The sequence below is a fragment of the Littorina saxatilis genome, linkage group LG2 (assembly GCF_037325665.1).
Source record: "Littorina saxatilis isolate snail1 linkage group LG2, US_GU_Lsax_2.0, whole genome shotgun sequence".
Classification (NCBI taxonomy): Eukaryota; Metazoa; Mollusca; class Gastropoda; order Littorinimorpha; family Littorinidae; genus Littorina; species Littorina saxatilis.
The window spans coordinates 24,929,499-24,955,053 of record NC_090246.1 but is presented as its reverse complement, the minus strand read 5'-3'; the positions used below and the strand labels follow the sequence as shown (position 1 = coordinate 24,955,053).

At 43.1% G+C, this 25,555-nt stretch overlaps 1 protein-coding gene across 1 annotated transcript in view; it reads left to right on the top strand.

The window, feature by feature from the left end:
* LOC138958574 (polycystin family receptor for egg jelly-like) overlaps positions 1 to 25,555 on the top strand; it is a gene marked incomplete in the record, with an annotated part of 112,216 nt that overhangs the window by 49,072 nt on the left and 37,589 nt on the right. Inside the window, 3 exon segments of the mRNA XM_070329774.1 lie at positions 536 to 689; positions 1,420 to 1,643; positions 21,497 to 21,702. Coding sequence (XP_070185875.1) covers positions 536 to 689; positions 1,420 to 1,643; positions 21,497 to 21,702 — 584 coding nt within the window.

The window sequence follows — 25,555 nt, the reverse complement described above, 5'->3', positions numbered from 1 at the left end:
TTTCCGAAATCGATTTAAAAACAATTTCATCTTATTCCTTGTCGGTCCTGGATTCCAAAAACATATAGATATGATATGTTTGGATTAAAAACGAACTCAGTAAGCTAAAAAGAATAGACATACAGAAAAGCGTGTTATCCTGCTCAGCGCGACCACTACCGCACTATTCTGCATGGCTTGTCGATTTCACTGCCTTTGCAACGAGCGGTGGACTGACGAAAAAAGCAGTGCGTTCAGTTTCATTCTGTGAGTTCGAATGCTTGACTAAATGTTGTTATTTCGCCTTATGCGACTTGTTCTTACTATAGGCCTACATTTGCCCAGAATCTAAAACAAATCCGCTTGTTCCTCTCCTAGTCAGTTCCTGTACCCAAAACCCATAGATAAACTAACAAGCAAACAGATAGAAGTGCAAGGAATTTATGTGACAAAGAAATGAGCATACCCCCACCCTTCCCCCGAAAAAAAGAAGGGGAGGGGGGGGGGGGGGGGGCAACACAAAACAAGGAAAATCGAATGAACTGTTTGCTTTCAGTTACATCAAGGTGGAGAAGTCCGACTTGGTGGGACTGATGGTTGAAGGAGGAACCAGTGAGATCGTCAGGGGAAAATCGGGTGGTTCCCTCGTGCTTGAACCTCTCAAGTTCTCCTACGATCCGGATGTAGTGAACAACTCGGCGGTCAACTCTGTAAGTGATGCGCTTAATGTATAGCTGTTCACTCAAACATAATTATCTTCCTTCCTATGCTAACGTTTGTGTTAACAAATAAAAACAATACAGTAAAACCTCCCACTAACGACCTTAAAAATGTCCAGAAAAATCGGTCGTAAAAAGGAGGGGCCTTTATTGGGAGTTTGGGAGGTCTAATTTTTTTCACAGGGGTGGCAACTGTTGGGCAGTTCAGTCGTAAAAGTTGTGTCCGTTATCCTATTTTTGTTCCCATTTGATGTGCATATGGATAAGCATGATGTACGTGCATACACCAGCGCACAGACGGGCAGGCATAACACAAACACACACACACATACACACATGTTGCGTGACTAATGGCGTGCGTGTTCCGCGTGTGCTGGGTAATTATGAACTTTAACACTCACTGGTTAAAAGGTCAAAGTCGTTATTGACCCTATTTTGGTAGGCCGGTCGTTGGAAAAAGAAGGGCGTCGTTCTTGGGAGGTTAGTTACAGTATGAAAAGCATCCGTGCTGAGAAATTCGGTCGAAAAAAGGATGGGGTCGTTCTTGGGAGAGGTCGTAACGGGAGGTTCCACTGTAGTTAAATGGAACGTTTATTTACACAAAGTCGAAACCACTGTTCAATCACGAATCTAATATGTAAGGCTATTTTTTATTAAACGTGAATGACTTGGAACTAAACAGTTGAAAATGTGTGATTGACTTACATTATTTTTATTTCAGAACCTAGCCGTGCTCAACTGGACATGTACCTTTAAGAATGGAAGCACTGGTACAGGTTGCCCTACCATTATTAGTACATCCGGGTCAGTGTCGACCAACATGAGTTCTCTGACGGCCGGGGAGATCTACAGATTCAACGTTACCCTGAACAAGGATACACGCTTCACAGTGGCTTCCGTTGACGTGGTAGTTGTGAACGGCGATCCTCCACACATCACCATCAAGTAAGTGTCGGTTGTCGCTGTGCAGTGACCTACTTTCAAGCCTAAACGGTAGTGAGTAACTAGTTTGGTTTGCAGCTGTTTTTTCACGTCCCTTGAAAGGCATAGTAAGCCTCCCGTAATCCATCACAGATATTGTCAGGCTTTTACACACAGTACAAACATCCTTCCATTTGAACGCTCGCCAAACGGGAACATCCTAGGTGCCCTACGGAAAGAGCGAACAATGCTCAAAGCATTAATTTTGAGGATTGTCTGATAACAATATCGGACGGTGCGTTTTGGCGCTAGACCTAACTTTTAAAATCTAAATAATTAAATGACAGCTTGTTACACAAACATTCTTAAATCATGAAATAATTCTTCAAGACAAGATCTGATTCAGTACAATTCGAAGTTTTGAAAGTTTGAAAAATGAAAAGCCCGGAAGAAGGGTCACGCAAGGTCGTGGTTCTCGTAGCAGACGACGGTTTATGTTCCTCTGAACAGTCAAAAGCCATCGCTAGAGTTCTTGTGAACCACAGCCGTTTGTTTCGTACATAATAACGTGCTATCGCAGATAAGCTCAAATCGAGTCGCATTCAAATTACTAACTGACGACTACATTGTGAAAAAGGGAAACTGGATCACATGGGTTCACGATGGCTCAGGGGTAAGATATATCACGCAAAAATAAATTCTTTGAAAATTGCTCGCTCTTTACAGAGGGCACCTAGGATGTTCTCAAGCGGTGAGTGTTTAAATGAAAGGGTGTTTGTACTGTATGAACAAGCCTGACAGTAGCTGTGATGGTTTACGGGAGGCTCACTGTGCCTTTAACTGATAGGACTATGCGGGACCGATGCAAGCTTGTTTTCTTTCTCAGTTCACACAGTAGTTCCCGTGTTTGAAATTATTTACATGTGTGTCTGTCTGTCACTGTAAAATAAAGAAGGTTCTAAAAAGCTGATGTCTTTTTATATTTAGTCAAGTTTTGACTAAATATTTTAACATCGAGGGGGAATCGAAACGAGGGTCGTGGTGTATGTGTGTCTGTCTGTGCGTGTGTGTGTGTGTGTAGAGCGATTCAGACTAAACTACTGGACCGATCTTTATGAAATTTGACATGAGAGTTCCTGGGTATGAAATCCCCGAACGTTTTTTTCATTTTTTTGATAAATGTCTTTCATGACGTCATATCCGGCTTTTCGTGAAAGTTGAGGCGGCACTGTCACGCCCTCATTTTTCAACCAAATTGGTTGAAATTTTGGTCAAGTACTCTTCGACGAAGCCCGGGGTTCGGTATTGCATTTCAGCTTGGTGGCTTAAAAATTAATTAATGACTTTGGTCATTAAAAATCTGAAAATTGTAAAAAAAAAATAAAAATTTATAAAACGATCCAAATTTACGTTTATCTTATTCTCCATCATTTGCTGATTCCAAAAACATATAAATATGTTATATTCGGATTAAAAACAAGTTCTGAAAATTAAATATATAACAAGAGGCGAAGCCTTCAAGGCTCACGTAAGAACTAGACAAACAGTAACACAAACTCAATCACTCCGTCACACATACACACCCACAGTACACACACACACACCCACACACACACACACACACACACGCACGCACGCACGCACACACGCACGCACACACACACACGCAAACACACACACACACACACACACACAAACACACACACACACACACACACACACACACACACACAGTGACACACAGAAAGAGCATAGTGAAACTGTGCAAGAAAGCGAGACACTAGATCTAGATCTGTCTGTCTGCATGTAGCCTACTTACATGGACACGACTGCCAAATAGTCTCGGCCCGCTCAAAATAACAATCACCGAGACCATCGCGTGACGTCTAACCCTCGTACGTCATAATGTGACGTCAATGTAATATGACGTCTTCAAATGTTAAAGTTTCTACCACAGACATACATACATACATACATACATACATACATACATACGCACGCACGCACGCACAGACAGACAAAAGTTAGCATCGCATAGGCTACACTTCGTGAGCCAAAAATTATTATCAAAATTTTTTTTTCGAAATCAATTTAAAAACACTTTCATCTTATTCCTTGTCGGTTCCTGATTCCAAAAAAATATAGATATGATATGTTTGGATTAAAAACACGCTCAGAAAGTTAAAACGAAGAGAGGTACAGACAAGTCGCGTAAGGCGAAAATACAACATTTAGTCAAGTAGCTGTCGAACTCACAGAATGAAACTAAACGCAATGCAACGCAGCAAGACCGTATAATCGTTAACATATCGTCAGTCCACCGCTCACGGCAAAGGCAGTGAAATTGACAAGAAGAGCGGGGTAGTAGTTGCGCTGAGAACGATAGCACGCTTTTCTGTACCTCTCTTCGTTTTAACTTTCTGAGCGTGTTTTTAATCCAAACATATCATATCTATATGTTTTTGGAATCAGGAACCGACAAGGAATAAGATGAAAGTGTTTTTAAATTGATTTCGACAATTTAATTTTGATAATAATTTTTATATATTTAATTTTCAGAGCTTGTTTTTAATCCAAATATAACATATTTATATGTTTTTGGAATCAGCAAATGATGGAAAATAAGATAAACGTAAATTTGGATCGTTTTATAAAAGAAATATTTTTTTTACAATTTTCAGATTTTTAATGACCAAAGTCATTAATTAATTTTTAAGCCACCACGCTGAAATGCAATACCGAAGTCCGGGCTTCGTCGAAGATTACTTGACCAAAATTTCAACCAATTTGGTTGAAAAATGAGGGCGTGACAGTGCCGCCTCAACTTTCACGAAAAGCCGGATATGACGTCATAAAAGACATTTATCAAAAAAATGAAAAAAACGTATGGGGATATCATACCCAGAAACTTTCATGTCAAATTTCATAAAGATCGGTCCAGTAGTTTGGTCTGAATCGCTCTACACGCACGCACACACACACACACACACACACACACACACACACATACACCACGACCCTCGTCTCGATTCCCCCCTCTACGTTAAAATATTTAGTCAAAACTTGACTAAATATAAAAAGCGTGCTATGCAGCATAGCGTAACCACTACCCCGCTCTTCTTGTCAATTTCACTGCCTATGCCGTGAGCGGTGGACCACGAGTATACGGTCTTGCTGCGTTGCATTGCGTTCAGTTTCATTCTGTGAGTTCGACAGCTACTTGACTAAATATTGTATTTTCGCCTTACGCGACTTGTTTTTATATTTAGTCAAGTTTTGACTAAATATTTTAACATCGAGGGGGAATCGAAACGAGGGTCGTGGTGTATGTGCGTGTGTGCGTGTGTGCGTGTGTGTGTGTGTGTGTGTAGAGCGATTCAGACTAAACTACTGGACCGATCTTTATGAAATTTGACATGAGAGTTCCTGGGTATGAAATCCCCGAACGTTTTTTTCATTTTTTTGATAAATGTCTTTGATGACGTCATATCCGGCTTTTCGTGAAAGTTGAGGCGGCACTGTCACGCCCTCATTTTTCAACCAAATTGGTTGAAATTTTGGTCAAGTAATCTTCGACGAAGCCCGGACTTCGGTATTGCATTTCAGCTTGGTGGCTTAAAAATTAATTAATGACTTTGGTCATTAAAAATCTGAAAATTGTAAAAAAAAATAAAAATTTATAAAACGATCCAAATTTACCTTTATCTTATTCTCCATCATTTGCTGATTCCAAAAACATATAAATATGTTATATTCGGATTAAAAACAAGCTCTGAAAATTAAATATATAAAAATTATTATCAAAATTAAATTGTCCAAATCAATTTAAAAACACTTTCATCTTATTCCTTGTCGGTTCCTGATTCCAAAAACATATAGATATGATATGTTTGGATTAAAAACACGCTCAGAAAGTTAAAACAAAGAGAGGTACAGAAAAGCGTGCTATCCTTCTTAGCGCAACTGCTACCCCGCTCTTCTTGTCAATTTCACTGCCTTTGCCATGAGCGGTGGACTGACGATGCTACGAGTATACAGTCTTGCTGAAAAATGGCATTGCGTTCAGTTTCATTCTGTGAGTTCGACAGCTACTTGACTAAATATTGTATTTTCGCCTTACGCGACTTGTTTATATTTAGTCAAGTTTTGACTAAATATTTTAACATCGAGGGGGAATCGAAACGAGGGTCGTGGTGTATGTGCGTGTGTCTGTGTGTGTGTGTAGAGCGATTCAGACTAAACTACTGGACCGATCTTTATGAAATTTGACATGAGAGTTCCTGGGTATGAAATCCCCGAACGTTTTTTTCATTTTTTTGATAAATGTCTTTGATGACGTCATATCCGGCTTTTCGTGAAAGTTGAGGCGGCACTGTCACGCCCTCATTTTTCAACCAAATTGGTTGAAATTTTGGTCAAGTAATCTTCGACGAAGCCCGGGGTTCGGTATTGCATTTCAGCTTGGTGGCTTAAAAATTAATTAATGACTTTGGTCATTAAAAATCTGAAAATTGTAAAAAAAAATAAAAATTTATAAAACGATCCAAATTTACCTTTATCTTATTCTACATCATTTGCTGATTCCAAAAACATATAAATATGTTATATTCGGATTAAAAACAAGCTCTGAAAATTAAATATATAAAAATTATTATCAAAATTAAATTGTCCAAATCAATTTAAAAACACTTTCATCTTATTTCTTGTCGGTTCCTGATTCCAAAAACATATAGATATGATATGTTTGGATTAAAAACACGCTCAGAAAGTTAAAACAAAGAGAGGTACAGAAAAGCGTGCTATCCTTCTTAGCGCAACTACTATCCCGCTCTTCTTGTCAATTTCACTGCCTTTGCCATGAGCGGTGGACTGACGATGCTACGAGTATACGGTCTTGCTGAAAAATGGCATTGCGTTCAGTTTTATTCTGTGAGTTCGACAGCTACTTGACTAAATATTGTATTTTCGCCTTACGCGACTTGTTTTACACTTGTTACTTCAAATCTTCTTACACATGTAGATCTCCTTCGACAAGATATGAAACCTTTCCGGGGAGACATCCCGGAATCCAGCTAGGAATTAGCAAACACCTCAAACAAACAAACACAACAACAACAAGTCGCGTAGGGCAAAATTACTACATTTAGTCAAGCTGTGGAACTCACAGAATGAAACTGAACGCACTGCATTTTTTCACCAAGACAGTACGGCTTCGTCAATCCCCGCGTGAAGGAAATCGCTCACCTTCCACGTGCAAAACGTAGTGATATTTACACGCCAGATTAGCGCGGTAGCGTATTGTGCTAAGCAGGAAAGCGCGCTTTCCTGTATTCTTGTTAACTTTCTGAGCTTGTTTTGAATACAACCTATCATCTATCTATTATACATACGACTTGTGTCTGTCTGTCTGTCTGTCTGTCTGTCTGTCTGTCTGTCTGTCTGTGTCTTCGCGATGCACAGCCAAAGTTCTCGATGGATCTGCTTCAAATTTGGTGCGCATATTCAGGTACACCCCGGACACAACCTGGTCGATGAGAATTTTCAACACGTTGTCTCAGCGCGCAGCGCTGAACCGATTTTGGTTTTTCTGTTCATCTTCCCAGATCCATTCCCAGTAACTCTTCCTTATCTTCTCCAGTGTTTTGCGTTTATCTCCCTTCCTTCGTGTGGCGTCAATCCATATTCCCGTTACTATTTTTAGAAGGTCACTGTCCACAACGCTCAATCCATATTCCCGTTACTATTTTTAGAAGGTCACTGCACTGTCCAGAACACTGTCCAGAACACCATACGAAGGAAGGGAGGTAAACGCTGAACACTGTCCTCACTGTAAAAGTGTAAAGGTCGAATCAATTTATAGCCACGCAAAAAATACACTGTCATCTATCTCTATATATTTATAGATATAGATAGATAGATATATATACTGGATGAATACCCGCTTTGCCGGGTAGCAAGTAGAGCCGAATACCCGGCTTGAGTGGCGCACCGTACGCCGGCTTCGCCGGGTCCGAACCATGCTTAGGTCCCTCCCAGATTCGTGGAATGGGAACAGCACGAAAATGATTCAGTGGCCATAATGCCATTCCTGATCATATCATGTCGAGTCCCATACTTGTCGACGACGCCCAATGTAACTGAGTGCCGAAACACCACAATCACCTTTGGAGGCGAAGTCCACTCAAGCAAGTTGGAGAAATTTAGAGCTTATCTCTAAGCCCTTTTCAATCTGTGATAGCTTTTCAGAGGAAGGCCAGAACATACAGACTCGTTAAAATTAATATTAAAAGTCCTACGGTTTTGAGCCATTAAGGACTTGAGTGTTTGTCCGCTTTCAACGTCCAGACTCAGAAAAGCAGCCATACCACATCACAAACAGAACTCTACAATCCACAGGTGTTTTCTACAGACACACACAAACACACACACACACACACACACACACACACAAACACACACACACACACAGAGAAGCCGTATATATATATGTATAATTATACACAAAGAAAAAAGCCAAGCACCCCCCTTCAATTTCGCAATGACTGATTTTTAAAGTTCTGGTATGGAAACAGTAAGTTCAGGAGCTCGGTTTGACAAATGTTATCGACAAGAGCAACTCTTTGGAAATAACATCACACAAGAAAACTCCAGTTTTGATTGGTTTTAATCGTGATTTGGTACCTTGCCAAAAAGTGACGTTTTAACCCTAAAACAGTACCCCTGATAAGTATGGAGCTGCAAGCTGAAAAAGACAGGTTTAGGTAAATGTGTCATGAAAAAAATGTAATTGAGAGTGCTCAGATGGCATACGCGATTCAAAAGTTCAATATCGAGTGAAACCCCCGCGTGCCCGGATGACGGCGTCAACCCTGCGTCTCATCCCTCCAGTCAAACGTCGGATCTGTTCACGGGTCACTTGCAACCACTCACGATGCAAAGCTGCCTCCAATTCACGTAATGTCTGCACAGGAGGCTGCAGAGCTTGTATACGACGCCCCAGGATGTCCCAAACATGCTCCAGCGGATTAAGATCTGGACTCATTGCCGGCCATGGGAGTGTTGTTACAGCGTTGTTCTGGAGGTAGTCCACTACTGCCCTGGATCGATGAGGCCTGGCGTTATCATCCATGTACATGGGGCAAGTGGGTGGTTGTCAAAATGAGTAACGACAACAGGTTCCAGGACATGTCGCATATACTGATCACCCGTGAGGTTGCCACGTATGGTGACAAGGTCTAGCTTGCAGTCATGGGAAATGCAACCCCAAACCATGACTGACCCGCCACCGAATGGAACAGTTTGTCTGATGATCCTGGGTGTATAGGCCGTGTTCCTGTGCCTCCATACCCTCAGTCGGCCGTCAGTGACATGGAGAAGGAATCTGCTTTCGTCCGACCAGTGGATCCTCCTCCACGTTCTCAGGTTCCATCTTTGCCGTGCCAGACACCATGCCAAGCGTCTTCTCTTGTGGTCATCTGTCAGTCGGGGACGCTTAATGACTCTTCGGGCTGCCATTCCTGCAGCTTTCAAGCGGTTTCGTACGGTCCTGGTTGACAGATGTCGATTTGGAAGCCATGCTCGTTTCAGGACGGTACTCGTTGAAAATGGCTCACGCCGAATTATTCGGAGAAGTGCTCGGTCTTCACGTTCTGACGTCACACGGGGTCGCCCTGACTGTGGACGGTCCTTCACAGCACCAGTCTGACGATGTTTGCGTACCAAACGGCTGATGACGGTGTAGTGGTAGCCAAGTTGACGACCAATCGCTTTGAAGGATGCTCCTGCATAGCATGCATTCCTATAATCTGCCATCGGATCGCCTCTGATAATCGTCTTCTCGCCATGTTCACAGAGAATGTTTGCAAATTGTCGTCGCCCAGTGTTAAATACAGAAATTTTCAGCGTGAGCATACTGCCTTTTTTAACATTCATGGGTTGCATGCTGCACGTGCTTCTCACAGGCAGTGGCGACACAATCTTGACGCGTGAACTTCCGAACCTTATTATGGAAACCCATGTATGTCTGGGGAAGACGTGAGGGTGTTTGCCGCCTCCACTGCTGCCGACACGCCAGACACAGGCCTCTTGATGGTCTTCAACACCTGTCTACGTCAGCTGATGGACAGCCACGCCCCCCTTGTCACCAGGCAAGTCACTGATCGTCCCTCAGCCCCATGGATGTCCGAAGATATAAAGGACCACAAACGGCTCGTACGTAAGTGGGAGAGGTTATGGAGAACGTCAGGCCTGACAGTTCACCGTCAGATTTATCGTCAACAGCTTGACGACATCAAAGCTCTCCACACCAGTGCCAAGCAGGAATACTATACATCCCGCCTCGCTGAGTGCAAAGACACCAAGGCTCTGTTTTCTGTAACAGATGAGCTATTCGCGAAGAAGAAAGCCACTGCCCTCCCTAAATTGATTCCCCCATCAGAACTCCCCGAGACTTTCAGCAATTTCTTTGACCAGAAGATCTCTGACATTCGCAAAGGTCTCGACTCATCCAAAACACAAATGTCCTTCGCCGCATTTTCAGGGACCCCCCTTACACGGTTTAGCCCTGTTTCTGAGAAGTTTGTTTTTGAACTTATTTCAAAATGTGCTCCAAAATCCTGCACACTTGACCCCATTCCCACGTCACTCATGAAAACTTGCCTGGATTTCCTTGTTCCTGTTGTAACGAGAATCTTAAACCTTTCTCTTCAGTCTGGGTCTGTGCCTGCACAGTTTAAAGAGGCAGTCATAACACCACTTCTAAAAAAGCCAGGCCTTGACACGGAGTGCTTAAAGAACTATAGACCCATTTCAAACTTACCCTTTCTGACCAAGCTGTTAGAAAAGTGTGTGCTAGCGCAGCTCCAAGAACATCTGCTGAGAAATGATCTTTTGGACGTCCATCAGTCCGCATACAAGAAAAATCATAGCACAGAAACCGCTCTTCTTTACGTAACTGACAAGCTGCTGACCAGTGCTGACAACAAGGAAGTGTCTGTGCTCGCACTCTTGGACCTCTCGGCGGCATTTGACACCATCGACCACGACGTCCTCCTAAAGAGACTACAGTTCACGTTTGGAATTGCCGACAAAGCCTTCCAGTGGTTCGTGTCATATCTCTCTGAACGCTTTCAAAGAGTACAAATAGGTCAAAAAGAATCATCCCCTGTTCCCCTGAAGCACGGAGTACCTCAGGGCTCTGTTCTAGGCCCGGTTCTGTTTACACTATATACACAGGACCTATCTGACGTCATCTCGAGGCATGGCTGCGAACACCACAAGTATGCCGACGACACCCAAAAAGAGGATTCTGCTCCCCCCAGTGATTTTCCAAAAGTGGTTAAAAACACTGAGCGCTGCATTGAGTCAGTTAAAGACTGGATGATAGACAATAAACTCAAGCTGAATGACTCAAAAACTGAGGTGATGCTGTCAGGCTCAAGGCATGCTTTAAATCAGATTGACTGTACTTCCCTGACAATAGGCGACACTCAGATTGTTTCCCAAACCGCTGTTAAGGACCTAGGCGTGTACCTGGACTCTGCTCTGACAATGCAAAAACACATTAGTTTTGTTTGTAAATGTGCCTTTTTTGAGTTGCGCAAGATTTCCTCTGTCAGATCATTCCTGACACTCCAAGCCACTGTTCAACTTGTCTCCTCTCTGATCCTGAGTCGACTTGACTACTGCAACTCATTGCTTGCCGGCCTCCCCACTGAAGAACTTGATCGCTTACAGAGAGTCCAGAACAGTGCTGCAAGGCTCATTCTGCAGAAGTCTAAGAAAGACCATGTCACTCCCCTACTTACCACCCTTCACTGGCTTCCTATGAAGTATAGAATCGAGTACAAGCTCGCTCTGTTAGGGTACCGCTGTTTTGAGAAATCACTTCCCCCCTATTTGTCCCATTCCCTCAGTATCTACGAGCCATCCCGTTCTCTCAGATCCTCCTCTGAAAAACTCCTTCGCATCCCCAAAACCAGGACCAAGACCTTTGGTGAAAGAACCTTTAGGTACCAGATTCCGACCGTCTGGAACTCGCTTCCAAGTTCTATCCGTGATTCCAGCAGCCTTTCCTCCTTCAAAACCCAACTCAAAACATACCTGTTTCGTAAAGCCTTTGCTTAGCCTGAGTAGACTCTCCACAACTCTATTCTGTTTTGGAACTCTCTACCCTGTATGTGCTTTATGGTCTCTTTGTCAATGGTATCTTTGTGTGTGCGCGTGCGTGCGTGTGTGTGTTTGTGTGTGTGCGTGTGTGTGTGTGTGTGTGTGTGTGTGTGTGTGTGTGTGTGTGTGTACTTTTAACATTGTACGCTAAGTTTTGCTTAGTGCTTGGTTCTTGGTGTTATGTCTCAGTTAAATGTATGCTTTGTATGCTTGTTGATTTGTGCTAGTTTATTCTATAATGAATTTGTAAAGCGCCTGGAGCCAATTGATGGGACTCGCGCTATAGAAAAGTTATTTATTATTATTTATTATTATTATGATGTCATTACGAAGAAAAAAATTGGTAAAACAAATTTGACTCAATTATTATCACAAATTCATTCGGGGGGTGCTTGGCTTTTTTCTTTGTGTATATATAGAGATAGATGACAGTGTATTTTTCGCGTGGCTATAAATTGATTCGACGTTTGCACTTTTACAGTGAGGACAACTTACGGGTCCAAGGAAAGCGTTCTGGACACTGCGGTGACCTTCTAAAAATAGTAACAGAACGCCGGGAATATCCGAAGATGCCCCTCATATCGTAGTGCACCATACGAAGGAAGGGAGGTAAACGCTGAAAACATGGAGAAGATAAGGAAGAGTTATGGTAGTTGATCCCGAAAAAAAAAAATCGGTTTGCGCTGCGCGCTGAGAGCACGTATTGAAATATCTCATCGACCAGATTGTGTCCAGGGTGAACGTGAATATGGCCACCAAATTTGAAACAGATCCATCGAGAACTTTGGCCGCGCATCGAACACAAAGGACACACACACACACACACACACACAGAGACACATAGACACACACACAGACAGACAGACACACACACACAGACAGACACAAGTCGTATATATCTATCTATCTATACATATAATAAAAGAGAGTGTCTGTCTGTGTGTCTGTCTGTCTGTCTGTCTGTCTGTGGTCGCCATACCTCTGAGATGGCAAGAGGCAGGAAAAAGATAGTGTGCACGTACACTCCCTAGGTGCCGCAGATGTGCACCTGGGTTTTAGTTTCTTGATTCACTGTTTCCTTTCTCAGATTATGGACCTCCCATTTATTGAATACAGCCTATATGGTGCAAGACCAGTTCAGTGCCTACTGTTCACCTGTAGCAAGCACATCATGCCAGTGATATTAGAGACTCGCTGTTGCTCCTATGAGGGGAAGAAATGAAGAATGAAAAATTAACTGGACAGTTCCGGAAATTTCTAGAAGGTAAGGGAGATAACTGTTCACCTGTAGCAAGCACATCATGCCAGTGATATTAGAGACTTGCTATTGCTCCTATGAGGGGAAGAAATGAAGAATGAAAAATTAACTGGACAGTTCCGGAAATTTCTAGAAGGTAAGGGAGATAACTCTTTTTTGTCTGTGGTCGCCATACCTCTGAGATGGCAAGAGGCAGGAACAAGATAGTGTGCACGTACACTCCCTAGGTGCCGCAGATGTGCACCTGGGTTTTAGTTTCTTGATTCATTGTTTCCTTTCTCAGATTATGGACCTCCCATTTATTGAATACAGCCTATATGGTGCAAGACCAGTTCAGTGCCTACTGTTCACCTGTAGCAAGCACATCATGCCAGTGATATTAGAGACTCGCTGTTGCTCCTATGAGGGGAAGAAATGAAGAATGAAAAATTAACTGGACAGTTCCGGAAATTTCTAGAAGGTAAGGGAGATAACTCTTTTTTGTCTGTGGTCGCCATACCTCTGAGATGGCAAGAGGCAGAAACAAGATAGTGTGCACGTACACTCCCTAGGTGCCGCAGATGTGCACCTGGGTTTTAGTTTCTTGATTCATTGTTTCCTTTCTCAGATTATGGACCTCCCATTTATTGAATACAGCCTATATGGTGCAAGACCAGTTCAGTGCCTACTGTTCACCTGTAGCAAGCACATCATGCCAGTGATATTAGAGACTCGCTATTGCTCCTATGAGGGGAAGAAATGAAGAAAGAAAAATTAACTGGACAGTTCCGCAAATTTCTAGAAGGTAAGGGAGATAACTCTTTTTTTGTATCCAAACAAAGGAGGTAAAGCTAATGATAATGGGATAGCGAGCGTCTTAAATTGCTACAGGACTCCGCTTACTCCCGGGCGAAGCCGGGCTTAACTGCTAGTACATATAATAAACTAGAATGAATACCCGCTTCGCCGCGTAGCCGGCTTCGCCGGGAAGAAGTACTTAGAGCCGTACGCCGGCTTCGCCGGGTCCGAACAATGGACCCGCCAAGCTTAGGTCCCTCCCAGATTCGTGGAATGGGAACAGCACGAAAATGATTCAGTGGCCATAATGCCATTCCTGACCATATCGAGTCCCATCCTTATCGACGAATGTAACCGTGTTAATCACCTTTGGAGGCGAACTCCACTCAAACAGGACTGAGCAAGTTATGGCTTCTCAAAGGAAGGCCAGTACATAAAATTACACAAAAGCCGCCAGACCACATCACAAACAGAACTGAACAATGCACAGGTGTTGCTCACATAGAGACACACACAGACACACACACACAAAAAAACACACAGAGAAGCCGTATGTATAGAGAGATAGATGACAGTGTATTTTTCGCGTGGCTATAAATTGATTCGACCTTTGCACTTTTACAGTGAGGATAATTTACGGGTCCAATTTACGTTCTGGACACTGCGTTGACCTTCTAAAAATAGTAACAGTAACAGAACGCCGGGAATATCCGAAGACGCTCCACTGACACAAAAGTGCACCATACGAAGGAAGGGAGGTAAACGCTGAAAACCTGGAGAATATGAGAAGAGTTACTTATAATGGTGAAATGAACACAAAAACCAAAATCGATTCAGCGCTGCGCGCTGAGAGCACGTGTTGAAATATCTCATCGATGATATTGTGTCCGGGGTGTAGCTGAATACGGTGTCCAAATTTGAAAAAGATCCACCGAGAACTGTGGCGTTGTGATGTGGTGTAGCGGCTTTGGTGTGTCGGTATGGGGGCCCGGGTAGCTGAGGTGGAACCAAAATCGGTTCCGCGCTGCGCGCTGAGAGCACGTGTTGAAATATCGACCAGGTTGTGTCGTGTCCCGGGTCTACCTGAATATGCCCACCAAATTTGAAGCAGATCCATCGAGAACTTTGGCCGTGCATGGCGAATACACAAATACACAAACACACAAATACACAGACAGATACACAAACACACAGACAAACAGACACAAGTCGTATATATATATAGAAGAGAGTGTCTGTCTGTGTGTCTGTCTGTCTGTGGTCGCCATACCTCTGAGATGGCAAGAGGCAGGAACAAGATAGTGTGCACGTACACTCCCTAGGTGCCGCAGATGTGCACCTGGGTTTTAGTTTCTTGATTCATTGTTTCCTTTCTCAGATTATGGACCTCCCATTTATTGAATACAGCCTATATGGTGCAAGACCAGTTCAGTGCCTACTGTTCACCTGTAGCAAGCACATCATGCCAGTGATATTAGAGACTCGCTATTGCTCCTATGAGGGGAAGAAATGAAGAATGAAAAATTAACTGGACAGTTCCGGAAATTTCTAGAAGGTAAGGGAGATAACTGTTCACCTGTAGCAAGCACATCATGCCAGTGATATTAGAGACTTGCTATTGCTCCTATGAGGGGAAGAAATGAAGAATGAAAAATTAACTGGACAGTTCCGAAAATTTCTAGAAGGTAAAGGAGATAACTCTTTTTTGTCTGTGGTCGCCATACCTCTGAGATGGCAAGAGGCAGGAACAAGATAGTGTGCACGTACACTCCCTAGGTGCCGCAGATGTGCACCTGGGTTTTAGTTTCTTGATTCATTGTTTCCTTTCTCAGATTATGGACCTCCCATTTATTGAATACAGCCTATATGGTGCAAGACCAGTTCAGTGCCTACTGTTCACCTGTAGCAAGCACATCATGCCAGTGATATTAGAGACTTGCTATTGCTCCTATGAGGGGAAGAAAATTTAATGAAGAATGAAAAATTAACTGGACAGTTCCGGAAATTTCTAGAAGGTAAGGGAGATAACTTTTTTGTCTGTGGTCGCCATACTTCTGAGATGGCAAGAGGCAGAAACAAGATAGTGTGCACGTACACTCCCTAGGTGCCGCAGATGTGCACCTGGGTTTTAGTTTCTTGATTCATTGTTTCCTTTCTCAGATTATGGACCTCCCATTTATTGAATACAGCCTATATGGTGCAAGACCAGTTCAGTGCCTACTGTTCACCTGTAGCAAGCACATCATGCCAGTGATATTAGAGACTCGCTATTGCTCCTATGAGGGGAAGAAATGAAGAAAGAAAAATTAACTGGACAGTTCCGGAAATTTCTAAAAGGTAAGGGAGATAACTCTTTTTTTGTATCCAAACAAAGGAGGTAAAGCTAATGATAATGGGATAGCGAGCGTCTTAAATTGCTACAGGGCTCCGCTTACTCCCGGGCGAAGCCGGGCTTAACTGCTAGTATATATATATATACGGCTTCTCTCTCTGTGTGTGTGTGTGTGTGTGTGTGTGTGTGTGTGTGTGTGTGTGTGTGTGTGTGTGTGTGTGTGTGTGTGTGTGTGTGGGCAACACCTGTGGATTGTAGAGTTCTGTTTGTGATGTGGTCTGGCGGCTTTGGTGTGTCTGTATGTTCAGGCCTTCCTTTGAGAAGCCATAACAGTTTTTAAAGGGCTTAGAGATAAGCTCTAAATTTCTCAATCCTGTTTGAGTGGACTTCGCCTCCAAAGGTGATTGTGGTGTTTCGGCACTCGGTTACATTCGGCGTCGTCGACAGGGATGGGACTCATGATATGTTCAGGAATGGCATTATGGCCACTGAATCATTTACGTGCTGTTCCCATTCCACGATTCTGGGAGGGACCTAAGCTTGGCGGGTCCATGGTTCGGATTCAAACGGGGGCGGGTGTGACAGGGAGACTACTCTGCAGAGTTGTTCGCCTTAGAAGTTGTGAGCTATTTATAGCTCGCAAGGCAACACCTGTGGATTGTAGAGTTCTGTTTGTGATATCGTAAATATTCTGCATCAAATTTGGTGGGCATATTCAGGTGGACCCCGGGCACAAACTGGTGGATGAAAATTTTTAACACGTGCTCTAAGCCGGCGAACCGCTACTCTGTCTCGCGATCCAGCCGGCGAAGCCGGGTATTCCTCTAGTATCTATTTGTTTTTGGAATTATGATATTATACAGAATAAGATGAACTCATTTTTGGATCGATTTCTTAAATTTTAATCGTAGTACTAATTAATCTATTTTCGTTAATTGTGATCACATTTTAAGAGTTAACATGACATGTGTACATTATGTTTAGATTCAGAATGTCATGAAGAATACAATGCAATGAATTTAAAATCTGTTTGCGGAAAATTGATTTTATTGACAACTTTAATGAGCAAACTGGATTGTTCAGCCTCCAAGCTGAAATGCAATACCAAAGTCCGGGCTTCGTCGAAAATTACCTGACCAAAATGTCAACCAATTTGGTTGAAAAATGAGAGCGTGACAGTGCCGCCTCAACTTTCACGAAAAGCCGGATATGACGTCATAAAAAACATTAAAAAAAATGAAAAAAACGTCTGGAGGTACTATACTCAGGATCTCTCATGTCAAGTTTAATGAAGATCGGTCCAGTAGTTTTTGTTCTGAATCGCTCTACGCACACACACACACACACACACACACACATACACCACGACCCTCTTCTCGATTCCCCCTCTATGTTAAAACATTTAGTCAAAACTTGACTAAATGTAAAAACCAGAGCGGTGTTTATTCCAGATTAGTACAATATTGCCCAGCAAAATAATTACGTTTAACCGAGAGCATTATCGTGGTTTAATAAGGCCTACTAAGTTATTTTTTCTCGGTTTTGCACAGTAAGGTGTAGGTGCAAGAAACGTTCATCTGGAGAACAGTAATGGTGTTTCAGGTAAGTATTTGTCTATGCGTAAGTAACCAGTAAGGTTCACGTCCCAGACACAGTCGCTCGGAGCTGAATCAGCCTGGCGCGCTTGAAGGCAGAAACGTTGATTCAGATAATAATGCTGCGTCGCTCACAAGAAACAGGGCCGGACCAAATGAGTTGTAAGGGGGGGGGTTCCTCCTTTTTTGGGGGGGCAAATCAGCAAAGTGGCGAAGCCTCAAGCGCGCGCCTGCTTTGCAGGCGCGCGAACTAGGGGGGTCCGGGGGCATGTTCCCCCGGAAAATTTTTGAAAAACGGTTAAAATCTGTGCAATCTGGTGCATTCTGGGCCTTGTTTTGAGGGTTAAGAGCAGCATTGTTTTGGTGCTAAAATTAGTAAAAGTCAAAGCAAGGTACATGCTTTTTCCAGGGGTGGGGTTCCGGAACCCCTGGAACCCCCCCTGGGCCCGGCCCTGAGAAATAACAGGTTTAGGTGTGACGAAAAAAAGAACAGGGCCCGAGTACGGTGATGAATACAAGACTTATTTTACAACCATTTGAAAAATACAATACATCCCCCGTGGCTGCCCGCATAACGCAATCGTTTTTCTCGTGTTTTGAACTTGCCAGTGTTACAGCACAGAGCAGAGCCCGTCCCGCACTTTGTTTTGTGTACATCACGTGGCCACCCAAACACCCGCACAACACATCATTTTCACGAGAAAAACACGTTTATTTGTTTGCTTTGTCTGTATTACACACTTCTATTTACATTTACCACTGACACACCAAATTGTATACTTTAGTTTGCAAGTGAATCGTTATCATACAAAATAACGTTACAGGGCCGGACTAGGCGAAGAGGAGGGGGGGGGGTTGCCAGTGGTGGCCCAGGGGGATGTCCCCCCTGGCGGCAGGGGCGGATCAGTCCATTTTATGACTGGTTTTTTTCAAAAGTATATTGTGAAGATATGGGTGTGAAGGCGCAAAGCGCCGAGCCGACGGCGCGAAGCGCCTAGCTTGCTAGGGGGGTCCGGGGGCATGCCCCCCCGGAAAATTTTGAAAAAAAGGATGCAAAATGGTGCAATCTGGTGCATTCTGAGGATGATCATTACCAGTTTCAGGCAGCAGATTTTGTCACTGATTAATACCCCAAAAATGGAAACTCAATGTAAAATAAAGAAATGCATACCTCATTCAATATTTTTATTTTTTGTCTGGGGGGGGGGGTCCGGAAACCCTAGAACCCACCACCCCCCCCCCCCCCTCGTTGCGGGGGTCAGGGGGCGAAGCCCCCTGAAGCTGACGGGTAGGTCATATTCTGAGATAGGAAAATGGTCGCTCCTTGCATGAAACGGCATAAAATAAGCAATAATAAAAAAAAAATTAAATAAGTAAGGTACATGTTTAGGCTAGGGGGGGGGGGGGTTGCGCAACCCCCATAACCCCCCCGGTAGTCCGGCCCTGCGTTATCACGAGACGAACAGAGATCTCAGAGATCGTTTCGCGCAAACCGTATAAAATCTATTTTTGCGGAAACCTCCCGAAGAAATGCAATCTCAGCGGCTTCCACCTGCAACATAGTCGTGCTTATTTGGAAGGTGACGTCTTGTTCTTCGTCAGTCACATCTATCTCGAAAACTAAGCGTCGCACAGAACAAGCTCCCTCCCATTATAACTATTTTTCGTTGCGTATGTCCATTAACAGCTATTCCGAGCTGAAATCAGCCTGCCCCGCCTGAAGGCAGTATTGTTGTTTCAAATAGTTAGCTGTCGTTGTGAAGGCGCACAGTCAGAGCTGAAATCAACCTGGCGCGCCTGAGGGCAATATTATTGTTTCAACTACATGTAGTTAGTTGGCGCTAAGAAGGCAGCATTGTTGTTTGAGATAGTTCGATCGTTGTCGTTGTAAAGGCGCACAGTGACGAGTCAGAGCTAAAACCAGCAGGGGCGGAGCAGTTAAGCCCGAAGAGGGGGCGGGGGGGGGGAGGGTTACAACCTGGGATCCAGGAGGTCTGGGGGGCAAAGCCCCCCTGAAGCTGAAGAATTTTAACTATTTTATAAACAATTTGTGGCTTATCCTTGATTTTAAACATGATCAACTGGTGTCAGCAGCCACTCATTATTTCTTTTAAAGTTAGTGTTAACAAGTCGCGTAAGGCGAAAATACAATATTTAGTCAAGTAGCTGTCGAACTCACAGAATGAAACTGAACGCAATGCCATTTTTCAGCAAGACCGTATACTCGTAGCATCGTCAGTCCACCGCTCATGGCAAAGGCAGTGAAATTGACAAGAAGAGCGGGGTAGTAGTTGCGCTAAGAAGGATAGCACGCTTTTCTGTACCTCTCTTTGTTTTAACTTTCTGAGCGTGTTTTTAATCCAAACATATCATATCTATATGTTTTTGGAATCAGGAACCGACCAGGAATAAGATGAAAGTGTTTTTAAATTGATTTGGACAATTTAATTTTGATAATAATTTTTATATATTTAATTTTCAGAGCTTGTTTTTAATCTGAATATAACATATTTATATGTTTTTGGAATCAGCAAATGATGGAAAATAAGATAAACGTAAATTTGGATCGTTTTATAAATTTTTATTTTTTTTTACAATTTTCAGATTTTTAATGACCAAAGTCATTAATTAATTTTTAAGCCACCAAGCTGAAATGCAATACCGAAGTCCGGGCTTCGTCGAAGATTACTTGACCAAAATTTCAACCAATTTGGTTGAAAAATGAGGGCGTGACAGTGCCACCTCAACTTTCACGAAAAGCCGGATATGACGTCATCAAAGACATTTATCAAAAAAATGAAAAAAACGTTCGGGGATTTCATACCCAGGAACTCTCATGTCAAATTTCATAAAGATCGGTCCAGTAGTTTAGTCTGAATCGCTCTACACACACACACAGACACACACACACACACACACACACACACACACGCACGCACATACACCACGACCCTCGTTTCGATTCCCCCTCGATGTTAAAATATTTAGTCAAAACTTGACTAAATATAAAAATGGGACTGGGTGGCCGAGTGGTAACGCACTTGCGCTCGGAAGCGAGAGGTTGCGTGTTCAGGCCTGGGTCAGGCCGCAATTTTCTCCCCCCTTTCCTAACCTAGGTGGTGGGTTCAAGTGCTAGTCTTTCGGATGAGACGAAAATGTACACTACATTGGGGTGTGCACGTTAAAGATCCCACGATTGACAAAAGGGTCTTTCCTGGCAAAATTGTATAGGCATAGATAAAAATGTCCATCAAATACCCGTGGGACTTGGAATAAAGTAAAAAAATTCCATCTCACACGGCATTAAGTCTCAGGAAACATGAATACACGCATGCAGGAAAAAAAAAATATATGGGTAGCGCCGTATGTATGGCAGCTCGCTTTCCCCGTGGAGAAAGCAGCCCGAATTTCCATGAGGGTAACCTCACTGGACTGTAAATCTTATCCAATCCAATCCAATCCAATCCAAAAAATGGCAATTTATTCTCACTGATATCTGCTCCCGACATCATATAGTATCATCAGAAGGAAGACATGTCGCATAGGATTGGCAGTTAAAACTGTACAAAAATAACAATGATTAAACAATTATCTATTCCCCCGGCTTTTCAGCCAGAAACAAAAACAACATTCACAGACATAATTATTTTTAATGTTTGTTTTACAGCCGAGGGGGGTTCCGGAACCCCGGTAACCACCCCCCTAATCCGCCCCTGAGCAGCCTATACATGTACTTGCCTTTGCGTAGGTGTACAGCGGGGAGCGTGTGCCATCAGCTACCCAACGGCTACTTGGTGCTCAAGTCTGCGAGGCTGGGTCTGAGCGCCGAGTGCCAGAACTGTCCTGATACTGATGTGCTGGACTACAACTGGAACATCTCACTCAGCTCCTTCAGATGGCCCGATGGCTGGAGACCTCTGCAGCAGATCGATATAGAGAAGAACAGAACCATCGGTGAGATCATTATCACTGATGTATGGAGTACAGAGTTCTTACGCAGTGTTACGTTGTCTGGCGATTTGTTTTGGTTTTCTGTAGGGGATGCGGGATGTGTGCGGGGTGTGTGGTCTGACGCGCTAGCACTTGTTTGGGTTTCATAAAGCTCAGCGCGTATAAATTGCTGTAATTGTGGGATTCCTGTTAATCTGAATTGAAGATAATCTTCAAGGTAAAACGTTCTATTTGTTTGTGTTTGTGTGTGTGTGCGTGTTTGTTGTTGGTGGTGGTTGGGGTTGTGATATTGGTGTCTCTTTATTTTTATTTTTTTCTCTGTTTTCCTTTTTTTATGATTTCTCTTAGTGCGGTTGACAGAATTATATTTGTCTGGCTGGTCGGTCCGTTGGCTGAACTTATAAATCCGTTCTTATTCGTATTTGCAAAACAGCTGCAGATTGCGTTGTATTGCTGAACAAAGGAAAACTGAATTGCTTGCGACAATGTGAATCAGTTGATTTTGTGACTCGTCCGGTCTTGTTATGTTTCTGTGTGTGGTGTGTGTGTGTGTGTGTGTGTGTGTGTGTGTGTGTGTGTGTGTGTGTGTGTGTGTGTGTGTGTGTGTGTGTGTGTGTGTCATTTAAGATGCGCATGTTTTCTCTCTTCAATCTTTTGTTTCTTAACATACTGATTTTACTAATACATGTACCACAGACGCGCAGTGCACGTTCTTTTTGAACTAACCTTTCTTCAGAAAGTTTGCTTTGGGCGTATATATATATATATATATGTGTGTGTGTGTGTGTGTGTGTGTGTGTGTGTGTGTGTGTGTGTGTGTGTGTGTGTGTGTGTGTGTGTGTGTGTGTGTGTGTGATGCCAATGTTACATATGACGCCTCTGCATATTCTGTGGATCACTGCCTTATTTGCATTCTTGAACAATATATTTGTAAACTGATTGCATGTTTTTCTAACATATACTAACAACACAATACTCATTATACGCAGCAGCTGCAGTACTAACCTTGAACTAACCAATTGCCTTTCATTTGTGGTGTCACATGACGATCTGCGCATGCGCGTTGCCTGATCTTGCTTGCGTGCGCTGCTTCTGCAGCTGATAACGGTAAGGGGGAACTGTGGCAGTAGTCTCCCCTTGGTGTTTTGCCTATAGGTCACTGGGTCATTGGTGATCGACGTGCTTTTGTGTACGAGCTACGTAGGATATCAACCCACATAGACAATGAGGTTTTTGCATTGTGATGTCCTAGGTCATTCGTGTTATAGAAAAATCCGCCCGTGTACACCCAGTAGCTTGAAGATTCCTACCCTCCCTTCTTCGTTCCTGCCCGTGTAGATTTGTATCGTGTAAGTCACCATAGATCCTCAAGGTTGTTACCTCGAATAAGAGCTTTCTTCCACACGAAGAAGAGCCAAAAATGTAACAGCCTGGCTGCTTTCTGGGCGTAGTGGGATCTTTTTGCTATTGTGTTCTTGTTTTGTGGTTTTGAAATTTAATTTCGCAACGGATACCTTTGTCAGTCTTCAAATTTAAGTCTGCAAATCAACAACAACAACAACCTATTTTTATAAATAGGAAGCGGTCAGGTTGTTCTGGTTTTTTCCCTCTATGTGTCGAAATGTAAGGATGCTTGCATTCCACGTTCAAGGCTTGACAGATATGGTGTTGTTTACAGGATCATTGTTTGCACTTAAATTGTTAAGTCATATCGTGCGCTTGCGAAAGAGGTTTGCTGTTTTTGGCTTCTGGCACGTAAACCTGGAATTCTCTTCCAAGGCGCAGATGTCTGCCTGTTAATTGCGGTTTATATGCGAAGTAGTTGTCCGAACAACCTTGCCCACCTTTCAGTGTCTATCCCTCCCCTGCCGCTGTGAACCTGCTGTTTATTTCTGCCAAAGGATTGTGTGTTGGACGTTTCTGTTAATTCACTTCCCTGAGATATGTTCGCCTTTGTCCTGCCCGTAAGTGTCTTTCGTTACTTCCTATTCTTGGGTTTTGTTATAAGTGTTATCTCCCCCTCCTCCTCACCCCACCCACTCACCCCCACCCCTTGTGAAATGTTCTGCTCATGTGTTAGAAAGACAGAGAGAATGTTACTTTGTTTCTGAGTTGCCTGAAAAGAAATTGTTGACAGCAACACTAGACTTGAACGTAATGTAGTAAAGATGATGATGATGATGATGATGATGATGATGATGATGATGATGATGATGATGATGATGATGATGATGATGACAAAAAAGGCAAAAGTACTTAGTTTAAACCCGTTCAAAAGATAAGTGTTGTAGTCTTAGATCCCTTCAGCAGTACAAAGAAGCGATATCGTCACCCCACTACATAGACTGCAAATATCATCCATACTTGTGATGTGTCGGGTTGTCTGTTGCTTTGTGTTTCACAGCGTATACAGCTTTTCATTCTGCAGATGTTTGGCTTTGACTATGTCCTACTCCTGTGTGTTTTACTTGCATATTCGGCCCATTTGTAGATGCATTAAGTGTCAGCTTATGTGAGTACACTTGTTCTGTGGATAACATATCCAGATCTACTGCCTGTATGTGGTCATACTACTCTGTAACATGTGCATTAACGCAGAAGCGTCAGCCTAAACGAAATGTGATGACTGTCTAGTCTTGATGTTATATCTGAATGATTTCACATGTGTTAATTCTTTATGAGTTTGATTTGACCTGTGCAGAAGGAAACAATGTTGTTGCGTGACATTTGTCATAACTTTGCGATGGTGTGAATTATTGATTAGTTTTGTCGTTTGTGAGTTGGTGTAGTAGTAAGTTAAAATCAAACCTTTCATCGCTTATTCTACTGCCCGTGTGTGGATGTGTTTCTCTTCCCTTTAATGTTCCTACACCCACACCCAACCCACCCTTCCCGCCTTTAATGTTCCTACACCCACACCCAACCTACCCTTCCCGCCTTTAATGTTCCTACACCCACACCCAACCCACCCTTCCCGCCTTTAATGTTCCTACACCCACACCCAACCCACCCTTCCCGCCTTTAATGTTCCTACACCCACACCCAACCCACCCTTCCCGCCTTTAATGTTCCTACACCCACACCCAACCCACCCTTCCCTCCTTTAATGTTCATACACCCACACCCAACCCACCCTTCCCGCCTTTAATGTTCCTACACCCACACCCAACCCACCCTTCCCGCCTTTAATGTTCCTACACCCACACCCAACCCACCCTTCCCGTCTTTAATGTTCCTACACCCACACCCAACCCACCCTTCCCGCCTTTAATGTTCATACACCCACACCCAACCCACCCTTCCCGACTTTAATGTTCCTACACCCACACCCAACCCACCCTTCCCGCCTTTAATGTTCCTACACCCACACCCAACCCACCCTTCCCTTTCAATCCCCTGCCACGAGTGGCTTAGATTTGTTACTGATTTCTAAGCACTTGATCATCACTAACAATTGAACTTTGTTTATTTAAAGTACTCACTTGTGAGAATGCGGCATGCTATTCGAAAAGAGAAACTGGTAGTTGGCAACGTTTACAGAATGAGGCTGTTTGAGTATGCGCAGTATTGATGCAATCGCCGCTTTTTACGTTATTTATTTATTTATTTATTTATTTATTTATTTATTCAATTATTTGTGCATTTATGTATGTATGTATTTATTTATTTGTTTATTATTATTTGTTGATGTTGCTTAGTGTTCTGCGCTAATTAAATAATTGGTTACGACTGCTTTTATTTTAAGCAACTAACGATTCATTTTTTTTTTTATATTCCGAGATCGTATTAGAGTTTGCGTTCGCAGGTTCTTTTGTCTTTTCATTTGCGGTAATTTAATGGCCTTATTATGTTCGTT